Genomic DNA, 13,272 nt, shown 5'->3' on the forward strand with positions numbered 1-13,272 from the left:
TTACTTGCAGCCCTATAAGAATCCCCTTATAATCTTGCAGAGGAACATTTAAAAGGCTCATTTAGTGTCATTTAAAGTGCTAAAATCCTTAAATTGATAGAGAGTGCAATTAAATTTGAATCCTGGTACTTTTTTTTTTTTTTTTTTTTTTTTTCAGATGAAGTATTAGATGCAGCAGCTCTCTTGTAAACTTGCTCCCGGGAGCCACATCTCCTCCCTCAGCCTTTGTTGCCGTCGTGCCTCCAAACTCGGCAGCCTCCCCGCATCACCGAGCCCCTGCCAGATACTGCTGTGCCGTATTCAACGGAAACGCTCACTGTTGTTCGTATATGAGGCAAACCTACTATTGATCTCAGTCTGGCTATATACTCCTCCCGGCCCCCCCTCCCCCTCCTCTCTCTCTCTCTCTCTCTCTCTCTCTCTCTCTCTCTCCCCCCCCCCTCTCCATCGCACTCACGCTTCCCACCTCCCGTCAGCTCTCGGCTTTCTTGGACTGCTGCAGAGAAACCGCTGCATCGGAGGAGACCAGAGAAGAAATCTCGGCGCGATGCCCACTGAGGCTGTGTAGAGGGGAACAGGGGAACCGGGGAACCGGGGGGACGGACGGACGGACACTTCACTCTCACCGAGCTCGCTGCGATGCATCTGGTCCTCTCTGGATTGTAAGTGGCTCTTTTTTTTTTTTTTTTCCCCATGTTAAAATGTGCCCAACTGTTACTTCGTCTCCTGCTGCACCACGCTTCAGTGTCGATCCTGTTTTTTTTTTTTTTTTATTGGTCACTGAATATGCAACACGGAGAGAGTTCACCTGCAGATTAAAACCGCAGTAAACTGTGCGCGTGATCGACGGGGAAGTTGGGGGAACTTTTTAAGTTGTGCAGCACGAGCATCATTAAGTTGGCTTTGCAATTAGAAAATTCCAAGCGGCGCGCGAACTGTATTTGATCAGAATTCACGTCTATTAATCAGAACATTTTCTGCGTTTGTTATTCTGGTAAAGTTTTTTTTTTAAATTTTTTTTTAATGAAATGCTGCATTAAAACCGGGGCTGCAGCTACAGGCTACTTTTCACATCATACGTGTGTGTCGGTGGGGAGGGAGAAAAGGGGGGGGGGGGGCGCCGCCGCGTGCTGCCATCCTGACGTGATCAATGGTCGTAGGAAGATGAGTCGGTGCACGCACGCCGAGGCAACCCCGAGCTTCCCCGTCCGCCGCGCGCGCACATGCAAGCAGAGAGAGAGAGAGAGAGAGAGAGAGAGAGGGGTCTGCAGTAGGTGCAGCGCGGAGAGGGAGAGCAGCTCCATCCGTTAAACTCAGGAGTCAGCGCGCGATGCGGCGTGATGTTGCTCGGCTCACTGTACCGCCCGCGCCGTGAGGATTGATTCCCAGGCAGCCAGGACAAACCCAAATCTAATTACGGGGACGCGACGTGCGTCAAAAAAAAGACTCGGCGGTGATTGATGTTGTGGTGTGTCCCCCCCCCCCCCCCCCATCCCCCGGAGCCTGCTGTGTTCAGGCTGCAGTAGTAAAGGAACAAAGAGGAGGAAGTGACTGATGATGAAGCTTTCCTGAAACATCCCATTCAGCCTTCTGGAAATTGTGACCAGGTGTTTGCTCTGACTGGATAAATATCAATAGATAGCCAGTAAAGTCAGTAAATGGATGTTTGCCTTGTGCCCATGTACCTCGGTGTTTGGTTTAGATGACGATCCAGGTGTTCAGTTTCTATTGTGTGTAATCTCCGTTTCATCTCCAGTATAGAAAACTGAACACAAAAGCCGGTCAGCAGCATCATCGACATATTCAGACGAGCAGCTGCTCCGATAAAGAAAGTGCACATGAAGTTTCAATGGGAACACCGTGAGGAGTTCCCCTCCAAAAGTCACGATGTAAGGTTGCAGCTTTCGGTGGGCGGCGTGTAGTATCGTCAGGTTTCCAATCAGATCAGTCAGATCCACCGCTCGCTCCTCCCCCAGCTCGTCCAAATATGGTCATTCATGGCTCCAAAAAAAAAAAAAACAAGATGGCGATGGTCAAAATGTCAGAGCGGTGGCTTCAAAACAGCAACTAATGGGTGATTTTACAGCGTGCGTGAACAAACTTTTAGTGGTGTTTGTAGGTTTTTGGATACTTTAAGAATGAACCAAGCTAGCTAACTTATCGATTCCAGTCTTTATGCTCAGCTAATCTAACCAGCTGCTCTTCGTAGATTCACACGAGAGGTATTAATCTTCAGGAAATAAGCACATTCCAAATTTATTGGTAAAATAAATAAAGCTTATTTAGTTTATTCTCATGTTGGTCGAGGCCAAATCATGGTGATATAGACTAATGAATACTAACACAATATAAGAATACAGAAAATTATTGTTCTGCTTTTAACATTGCACCGATCAAACAGACACGCACGCACGCACACACACACACACGCGCACACAAAGTCTGCATCGCGATTCGGTCCTCCACACGGGGACCCCCACAGCAGCTGGCCAAGCTCCAGCAGTCACTAAACCCTCACAGCCATCATTATATGCAAGCAATCAGCGCATGCGCACACGCGTCAGGAGGAGATTCCACGCTGAGCCCTGTGGTGTTCAGTAGTTCCCTCTGCGTCAGTATCAGCGCATCAGTGCGTTTATGAATTCGTGTGCTTCCGCTCTTCCTTTGTGCTCCGTGGGTCTCCGAGCTGCGAGGCACGATGCAGATGTGTAACGTCGTGCGCGTTCATTGCTTTTCGTCTGAACATCCCCTCCGCTGCTCCCCCGGCAGTCGCACTGCTTCAGCGGCCTCCCGAGGCTGCGTGTTTTAAAGTGCCTGTTCATCACGCTGATTCTCCCTCTGCAGAATCGGAGCACGTGTTTCCGGCGGCTGCAAGTTTTGTAGTTTTAGCAGCTTTGGGATTCTGATCAAGCTTTTCCTCAAAGACATCACCTTGAGTTTGCCCGCAAGTGTTTAGTTATTTTTAAAAGGCTTTGGCTCTGTGTGCTCTGCTGTAAAATCCCCATCTGTGACCTCTGCAGTCACTGATTTGCTCGCCTTTCATCTCCCATGTTGGTCAAAATGTTAGTTTTAACATCTTCAAAGCTACATTCTTGATGTTGTTTGATGTTTGCAGTCAACTTGGGATAAAGATAAATTTGTATCCACTGATGATAAGGAAGTTTTCCATGAATGTAACTGCAAACATGGATAAGATTTAGTTTTCTTGTCTGTAAGAGTTGTGTTTTACGTCCAGTATCCTGATTTGTTATTGGCTAATGCAGCAGACAAGGTCACAGTTTGGGGATTTTTTTTTTCAGGGCTGATAAAACCCCTAAAGTCAGGAACTTATCTGTGTGATGAAAGGAAGTGTATTTTTTAGAATTATACATTTTTAATAAGGGCATCATTATATAAATTTGAATTAAAGACAGTTACATGCAGCCTGTGCAGCAGCTCCCTTTATAAATGAAAGGGGCTGCGTTGGTGTTGGCGGGTTGCTTCTGGTACAAGTGCACCTGATCCGGAAAAGTCCAGTTTGAATTATACAGTAGATGCATGCGTCTGCACCAAAAAGCTGCACAATGTTTTATAATTCACTGATAAGATTTACAACCACAAAAAGTTATTACAGTATAAATAATGTTCTTTTTTTTATTATTTAACAGTTATGAGGCTTTTGCTTTGTTACATGCACCTTAACTGCATTATAATTTTTATTGTTGGCAAAATATCTACTTTTTAGGAGTCTTAAAGAGCTAAGAAAATGTTGTTAGATGAGTAGAAATGAATAAAAGAAAGAAAAGCTGCTGCAGCTTGATTCATTTGTAGGTATTTTTTCTTTTTTCTTTTTTTTTACATATTTATTAAAATCACCAACTTAAATCGATTATAAAGATATGAATGACCGTGATTGTTGTTCTTTCCGTCTTTTAAAGACAGCGAATTCAAATGAACGTCTGACTTTGACAGACACGGAGCTGATCGAATGTCTCAGATTGTATACAAGTGTTTAACTGCGTCGGAGCTTTTGTGTTATTTCTGTTAAACTCTTAAAACTCTCTTGTGTAGCATCTGCACTGCTCGGCGTGTACTTTTATTCACATGATGTGCATGAGCAAACGTTCACTGCAGCCATCTGTGGGCACCGCAGAAAGCCTGGAGGGCTCTGCACACACCACTTCCATTTACACACTGTCAACCAGTGTGTCGCATGCAGATCCAGGATCCTATCTGGGTCGCTCGTGTTTCTAAGATCTCCACATCAAAATGTTTTTTTGTTTTTGTTTTTGTTTTTGTTTTTTTTACAGTTAGAGAAAGCTTTTAGGATACCAACATTGTCCGACAGGAAAATGATTTGGTCGCTTCGCCCGGCGCGGTCTGAGTCCGCCTCCCAGGGTCCCACAGCACCTGCAGAGTGTGTGCGACCGTATTGCATGTTTTCTCGTGTGTGTGTGTGTGTGTGTGTGTGTGTGCGTGCGTGCGTGCGTGTGTGAGTGATTAATGAATGTGGCCGGACGGCGTCAGCGGGCCATGACAGCACGACTGCAAGGAAATCATTTCTTCTCCCTCCGTGGACTGCTGATTCAGAGCTCGCTGGAATTTTGCTGATTTCTATAAATCGCCGCATAAAGGTGCTGTAATAATAACCTCAATCACAGCAGGAGGAACGGAGAGGGGCGGGGCAAAAAAGACATAAAAAGAGGCCATAAACAATATTAGCCTGCCTGGTTATGGAGGGTGAGGCCAAGGTTGAGGTGACTTCCTGTTTAACCGTACGTGATTCCTGACGTCAGATGGAGGTTTTGTCGGGAAATGAAATGCCACATTGGTTCCCTAGTTCCTGGACATTTGGACCGGACTTCTAAGAATAATCTCTTCAGCTTCAACTGCACTCAAAGGCTTCCAAATGTCAGCATTAATGTCCATTTGCATACGGAGGAGAACGGTTATCCTGTCATGAATAATGAAATGTCAACAGAAGAGCCACATCTTTCATATTCTGCACCGCCATCGGGACCACGACTTTGAAATTGTTGGATGAGAGAGACGAAGAGGACGGAGACGCACGGGAAGAGAGACAGATTGACAGTCGTAGAGAGAGAGAGAGAGAGAGGGGAAGGAATGGACACCAAGGGATCACACTATACGCAGACCTGGCTGTGTGTTATGCACCACTATTCATTTTCCCTCCATTATAAAGAGTTCTGTGAGCGTCGCAGGGCAGCGAGTTGATTGGCTGTTTTCTTCTTGGCCGTTTGGAGCAGAAAGTCTCAGAGCGAATCATGAGGTTGATCACGAGAGTTCAACCTTCAGTCTCAGACATCAGGCGCACAGTCGGAGGAGCTGCGTCACCCAAAATGAGTTGGAGGAAGTTGGCGAAGAGGAATGTGCTTACATACACAGAAAACGGTTCTGTTCCGGCGATGTTCAGCAATAAAGAAGAACAGCGCCTGAAGCTTTAGTAACGAACATTGCTGTGTGTGCATATACAACTCAGTGATATCGTATCAACACGAACCACCTTTTTAAAAACATATATTTTAACAAGTGATCCTGCCTAAACAGCAATATATGTAGTTTAGCAGCGCCTTAAAAAAAAAAAAAAAAAAAAAATTACCTGAGAGGTGGAATTAAAAAGTGCGGCGGCAGTTCCTGTAAATTAGCTGGTTGTTAGCATCGTTCGCTGGTTGATGACTTGCGATTAGTTAGTTTTGAACAGAATCAGCTCTTTGTTAGCTGCTTGTCAGACCGTCAACACCGAGTTCTACTGTGACCTTCTGAGGAAAAAACATTCTCTGTGAACCACCTGAACTGTGGAGCCATGGCAACATGCTTCTCCAACATGACAACGCCTCTGCTCACGGGCGATTTTCTCACCTTCAATAACACAGTCGTAGCTGCACACCACTCCCACTCGCTGAAGTTGGCTTCCGTCTGTTCCCCAAACACGTTACCTAAAATTTGATGTGCGCTTTCTGCTCAAGTTTCAGGTCCTGGATGGAATTGCGAATGTGCACTTGCCTCTGTTCACAAAAAAAGCACGTAAGACAGATGCTTAGATGTTGATCAAGCGACTTCACTTGGAATACTTTGAACTTTTTTGATTGCACTTCATACAAAGTTTAGACCAAAAAAAAATATTTAAAAAAATCAGTAATGGTCGGGGGACACGTTGTAGTTACGGTTAAAGGAATAGTTCGACATTTTAGGCAATTAAATTCTCTTGTGCTAGATGAGTGGGTGACACCACTTCCCTGTCTGTGTAACTACTGTACTGATCTCCAGCTAGTTTAGCTTAGCATAAAGACTCTTGCTTTCCTTGCTTTCAAAGTTCAAAAGCACATCCACCCACATCTCTAATGCCGACTTATTAACATGCTGAATTTGGATTGTTTTATTCGTTCACAAACCCAAATGTAAAAGTGACGTGGCAGTCCCGCGTTAAACGCTGACTTTCAGGGGTGACATTTTATAGTGTACACACATCCCAACCCTCAAACAGCTGATGTTTTACATAAATACTGAGAATAAAAACCTGCAGCATTCCTCAGTTTCGACTTCACGTTACGTTCTCTACCGACTTACTTTGACTGTAGGACTAGTGGATGCAGAGTAAATTTAGTCTTATCGTCCTGAAGCCACACAACTGTACGACTTTCCTCTTCGGCCTGCTGCACAGATGCCTTCATGGCCGCGGGGAGGAGGGAGGGAGGGAAGGGGGGGGGTCGTTTCTCATCATCCGGCTGTGTGCAAAGTTAGTTAGGGCACTTTTTCCGGCTTCGTTTGACTGCTGCATTGCACCAAAATCTCCCGGGCTGCTCTACGTCGCCGCGGAGCCCCCGGCGCCTACGTTCAAATGACGGATCCCGGCTGATGTTTTATCTAATCCTGCAGAGCAAAGGTGAGCAGAAACACCATACATCAACCTGCCACGGTCTGTTTGGGCACTTAACCCAGACTTAGTGACTCAGCGTGTGCCGTCCGCTCCACAGACTGCAGATGCAAAACAGAGAAGCATGTTCAGGCTACTATAGAAACCAGGAAGTTTCTGTTTTTATTCGCTGATAAGACACAATCATATCTGATGACCGTGCGGCTGTTGTATCATCTTACTGTACCACTACGGACAACGAGGCACTATAATGCTAAACGAATTAATGATTGAACCCCATGAGAACTATGCTGAGCATGTCAGTCTGCTCTATATGAATCATTTCACAGGTTGTCTGGCGCTGGCGTCGGTGATTTTCATAAGCAGATGCTAATGACAGCAGATCTTCTTTAGGTCAACACTGAGGTTAAAATGTGATAAGCAGTTTATTTTAATTAATTATGGAGGATTTAACATCAGCTAAAATATATTAATACCAAATTAAATGGCATCTTTTGTTTGAGAGCTGCTGTTTTTTTGGTCGTCGCCATCTTGGTTTTTCAGAGCCAGAAGTGACCATATTTGGACGAGCTTATGAAGCCTCCAGTTCAGATTTTGTTAGTTTGTTAACAAGTTTGTTAGATCTTGCGAGTTCGGATCGGTTTGGAGCAGGAAGTGACCATATTTGGACGAGCTAGGGGAGGAGCCAGCAGTGGATCTGACTGATCTGATTGGAAACCTGACAATGCCACGTCCCGCCCACCGATAGCTGTAACCTGACTGCACCACAGGCCTGTCAATCAAACAGACACGCCCCCCCCAAAAAAAAACCCCATCTTTTTGAAACTTATTTTCTAATTAATGACAGATTATTTTCAGATGGACCTCCAGAAAACTCAAGAGCCAACCTCTAGTGGAACTCAGTGGTATTGCAGCTTAAGGCACTTCTGCATCGACCTCATTTTTCAGACCTAAAGCTACGACCACTTTTATATTCAGTCTGCGGTCTGATAAACAGTCTTTTCTTGTCACGTGGATAACCATGAAAATGTTCAGCATAATTGTATTTGTTCAGTCTGAACTCTGTCAGTGGTTCGGTGGTGCTGAAGGGCTTTGCAGTAGAAAAGCTCGCCGGTGGTTCTCCTGCAGCAGTGTTTGGACACGCTGACTGCTGGCGGCTCAGCCTGGTGTATTGACAGGTCCACCGAGAGGCCATGCCAGTATGATAGCAGGGAGAGCCCCGGGGGGGCGGCGCCGTCATACAGGCTGACATGTACTTCCAGCCTGGGAACATGAACCAGAAAAGATTCAGCTCTGACAGAAAACATGGCCACCAAAGATTCATTGCACATACATCCAAATATATGAGCTCTGCAGTAAACCTTTCTTTTGTGGAATTAATCAGACTCATCGTAAGCTTTTGTTGACTCTTGGTCAAAGCTGTGGCGATGCAACTTGTAGCTTTTGCTGAATTGTATTTAATTGATAGCGCTCTATAATTTTGCCCAAATCTATTTACGTTCATATAATATAGCCATATTTATAAAGAACTGCTTTTTGAAGTTCAAAAAAATATATCTGTAGTCCTGCTGTGGAAATATTTGCAGAATGTGATGCAAGTATTTGTGCTTTTCATATCAAACTGACATTTTTCATATTTAAAAAAAGCCTGAAATTATTAATGGTATTTTCAGTTTTGAGTTTTATGTGATAACAATGCACAGTTTGTTCTCTCTGAATCATTTTCTTTCCTTATTCCCCTCTTAGTGCAAAATTTCCACTTCATTAGCAGACTGCAGTTTCTGTCAGGTCCGGTGGGAAGTTCGGCTTCCTCTGTGTAAAAATGTTCTTCTGGACTTCTTCTCTGTCTGCGGAGAAATATAAAGTCTGTAACCACTGACAGACATCTTTTAATCAAGTTAAACTTACTTGTCTCTGTGTGTCCCTGCAGGCTGACGGTCTCCTCCGCTGAACTCTGACAGGACGGAGGATCTCTCCACTCTGAGATCTACTGTCTCCATTTCAGGACTGTCTGGTTGCTTCCATCCAATGGAGTTGGGCATCATTACGTAGTCATTAGTTTCCTGGCAGCCTGCTGGCTCATCAGTGGCAATAAACTGCCTCAAGTCATCCTCTGTCGGGGAAAAGAAGATCAGAAGAAAATAAAAACAGGTAGCTGATATTTGTTGCGCCTGGTGGCGTAAAAAGTGCAACGGAGCTGAATTAAAAGACATTCGGTGCCAGCGGTCCTCGAGCCAAGATGGAGGAGGCGCATAACAACAGGACTTCCTTGGTCAAAGGTGCCAAGGACATCGCCAAGGAAGCCAAGAGGCAAGCTGCCAAAAACTTCAGCAAAGCTTCTGATCGTGCCTCAGATGAGTACTCCACCCGTCGCAGCTACAACCGCTTCCAGAACGAGGATGAAGAGGAGAACTACAACAACTACAACCAGCAGGACGGTCACTATCCCGACAACGCCGCCAACGACGAGGACGGAGCCTCCAGCGACGCCACGGAGGGCCACGACGACGAGGACGAGATCTACGAGGGGGAGTACCAGGGCGTCCCCGCCCACGGCGACGGGAAAAAGCGGGACGGTCAGGTGGCTCTGGGCGAGCCGGTCTCCGACAGCGTGAAGAGCCGCAAGGAGCTGGAGAACGAGCGGCAGGCGGACGAGGAGGAGCTGGCGCAGCAGTACGAGCTCATCATGCAGGAGTGCGGCCACGGGAGGTTCCAGTGGCAGCTCTTCTTCGTTCTCGGGCTGGCGCTCATGTCCGACGGCGTGGAGGTGTTTGTGGTGGGCTTCGTCCTGCCCAGCGCCGAGACGGACATGTGCGTCCCCAACTCCGGTGCCGGATGGCTCGGTAAGGTGATACAAATGATAAGGCCCAGTGTGAAACCAAAGCATGTCATGCACCCATCAGTCCACCAGAGGGAACCGTGTCAGGGTCACGTTTGGCCTCTGCTGGACGGGAACAGTAAGACGCCCAACGAAAACCACGAGGTTTGCTTTAGGAAAAGATTATAACTAACGGCAACGTTGGCTTGGTAACAATAGCAAGAGTAGCTTGCTGGTGTCAGATTGGATCAGCGGGAGGGTTTCTCATCCTGTGATTGGTTGTTATGTTGCGGGAGCATTCGAAGAACTGCAGTTTTTTCCACATACAGTAGTGTTCAGTTTTCATCCCCACAGGTTGCCAAGTGGTTTAGGGACCAGTTCATTGACGGTGAAACAACCAATCAGAGCAGCGTAGAGGTTAGAGTGTGGGTCCCTCTGGATGATCCAATCTAGCACCAACCACAGTCACCACGGTGAGATTTTTTGTGTTAAACTTTGATTATTGCTTATTTAGTAAGAAATACATCACATATAAACAATATACTTTTATATATGTGAATACAAATCACATTTCATGGGCTTTAAAAAGGCAACTGAGCTGCGAGCTTCAAATTTAAAGGAAAAGACAGTTTAATATGAATACAGAATATTCAAGCAAACAAAACATGATGGAAAACAGCAGTACTTGTGTTCATATATTGATTCACAAAGCCTGAAGCCCTTCAGCTTGTTCCCAGTCTGCCCGTGAACGGGTTCAAATTTTGATTCCGGGCTGAGAATATTTTGACTGTCACACCGTGGAGCTCCTGAATATCTGGAGGAGAAGTGACAGAGAGCCTCCTGAGTTCAGAGAGGCACAGTGAGCCGTCTGAAATCCATCCGGCTCTGCAGACACGGAGAGGCTTTCTGACCGCTGCAGAGAGAAGGAAGTGAAACAGGTACAGGAATTTCTGGGTGTAGATGGACGTAGTTTCCTGCTAATGATTTGTGTTGTTGATGACATGCAGCACGGAGAGAGTAGCGGTCGGTGACACTTTGCAGCCAAAATCTCGTTGCTTTTGGAGCTGGCGGCAGGTTGTCATGGCATCAGGTATTTGGATCCATGAGTAGGAGGTGTGTTAAACTGGAGGTCTCTCCCACACTAGTGTTGCGCGCGTTTCGAACGTGTGTGATTATTTTTCTTATTTCCCTCAGAGATGTATAAAACAGCAGATAAAAATAGCACCAGCCGTGTTTTCTTTCATCTCAGCGTCTTGCGTTCGTGAGTGTTGTTAAATGAAAGTTTCAGTCTCTTCCAAAGACCGGCAGTCGCCTCTCCTCGTGTCACATTAGGAATGTGGGGTTTTATTCTTCACCCAGATTCCTCCTGTATTCTGACTCATCTCTCAGTGGGAGACGGGAGGGAAAGAATAGCACCAATGAGTCATTCTACCAACTCGCTCACACGCCACATCACTCCAGGACGCGTGTCGACGCTCACTGTGGATTTACTTTAAAGGGGAAAGCTCACACAATAGAACTAATTGGTGTTTTTATCAGGGGTGCTCGGTGAAGGTCGGCGACTCTTGAAGTGGTCAATAAGAGCGTCTTCAGTGGACGTCGGGTGTGAGAGAAATAACAACATGATAGGGGATGATAGAGAGATGGTGTGTAGCTGAAAATGCACCGCAAGACTTCATGTTTTCAACATTAAGGGACTTATTACCATCATTATAATTACTGTTTAATTCATTGACATGCGTGATTCCTTCTGCAAAAAACTGACGGAGCATTCACGTAAACGCAACCAGCTGAATTCAAGTTATAAAGGAAGTTATTAGAGCTGTCATGAGATCAGGTTTATTTTGCTGGATTGCATACTGTAAAGTAATCATAATAATAATACATTTTCTAAACTAAAACTTTCTAAACTTACAAAGTGCTTTACATATAGTAATTCTTAATAATCAAAACAAAAAAACAACAACCTGTGAATTCAAACAATCCAACAACACAATGATGATTTAAAACAACCATAAAACAAATTAAAACATGGTATAAAAGAAACAAGAGTGAATCACTAAAATCAAAAGTGTATTTTAAGAGGAGATTTCAAAGATTTCAGTGACTCTGCAGACCTTTTTTCCTCCGGCTGCTCGTTCCAAAACCTGGAGGCTCTGACAGGATGTTACATCACAGCTTCAGACTAAAATAGATATTGATCAGGTCTAAACGGGTTTTTCTAGCTGTCTGCTGCTGGATGAAGAACTTCAGAACAGTAAACATCAGAGGCATCATCTCGCCTCATCGTCTCGGGACAAAATTAATGAATTTGAGACATGTATTCTTGAAACCGCTACTATATGTGAAGAGTTTTCTGACTACATCTCAGGACACGAGTGCTGAGCTGTTCTGAGTGGACACACTCGAAAGCAGCAGCAGCAGGCTGCCGGCATGGGGGGGGGCTGATAAGTGTTACCATGGTGATAACAGCGCAAACTTTCAGTCTTCCATCAGAAGAACTCCAGGTGTCGCAATCAGTTGTACATACAAAAACAAAAAACATGTCTTTTTGAGGCTTATTAATTAATTTAATTGGTTCGATAAGTACTGCTGTAAATAAAGGTGTTTCCTTTATGATAAAATACACAACAAAAGGAAATAAAATAGTCCAAAAATAGAACATTTTACATTTTTACTGTACATGACTTCTCTGTTTCCATTTATGCAATATATATCTTATAATATAAATTACAACATATCGTGTTCATTGATTCATTATCCTCCATCATCAGTATCTCTGTCTGTAATCCCAACTCTCTCCTTCCTTCAACATTTTAATTTCTTCTTTATAATATAAAAACATCCAGATCAGCGATGTTCCTGCTTTTCTTCTCACTGTTCTCGTCTGTTCTCTCTGTTATCCTCCTGATGTAATCCTCTCTGAAACTCTCTCGGTGTCTCTAAAACTGTCTCTCTGTGTCTCTATGTCTTTCTCGGTGTCTCTCTGTGTCTCTGTGTCTTTCTCGGTGTCTCTCTGTCTCTAAAACTGTCTCTGTGTCTCTCAGTGTCTCTGTTTCTCTGAAACTCTCTCACGGTGTCTCTAAAACTGTCTCTCTCAGTGTCTCTCAGAGTACCTCTCAAAGTGTCTCTCAGAGTGTCTCTCTGTGTCTCCCAGTGTCTCTGTGTGACTCAGAGATCTGAAGATCCGGTCTGGAGTTAATCTCTGCAGCATTGTGCTTCACTGCAGTTTAGCCATGGTAGACTGGCTCACGTAGCTCCCCAGAGAGAAGGGAGGGAGGGAGGGAGGGCTGCTTTCATACACTTCCTCCTCCTCTTCCTCCTCTTCTTCCTCCTCATCCTCCTTCACCACCAGCACATATGGCTGTTAATTTGTCTGCGGGTGTTCTCCTGCACCACAGTTATCATTTGGAGGGTGTTTGGTGTGATGTGTGCTGTCTCCGATGGAGCCCTGCTGCAGGTGTATCAGCGGGTGAAGGTGTGTGTCTGAAGCAGTGTCAGCCTGGAGGAGTCAGTGTAACTGATGCTGATATTTTCTGAGGTCAAGCAGCTCTGTGTGTCGCGGTTACACGATCACAAA

General features: G+C 45.1%; 1 protein-coding gene across 1 annotated transcript in view; it reads left to right on the forward strand.

Annotated features, from left to right (window-relative positions):
• Window positions 1-417: 417 nt before the first annotated feature.
• The window catches only part of LOC138622841 (synaptic vesicle glycoprotein 2C-like), a 31,233-nt gene continuing 18,378 nt past the window's right edge, over window positions 418-13,272 (forward strand). Inside the window, exons 1-2 of the mRNA XM_069701937.1 lie at window positions 418-662; window positions 8,805-9,717. Coding sequence (XP_069558038.1) covers window positions 9,114-9,717 — 604 coding nt within the window. The 5' untranslated portion in view covers window positions 418-662; window positions 8,805-9,113. The remainder of the gene's footprint in view (window positions 663-8,804; window positions 9,718-13,272) is intronic.

The sequence above is a fragment of the Brachyistius frenatus genome, unplaced genomic scaffold, assembly GCF_029030835.1.
Source record: "Brachyistius frenatus isolate BFR_SWC_R1_liver_20210118 unplaced genomic scaffold, ASM2903083v1 Contig_3, whole genome shotgun sequence".
Lineage (NCBI taxonomy): Eukaryota > Metazoa > Chordata > Actinopteri > Embiotocidae > Brachyistius > Brachyistius frenatus.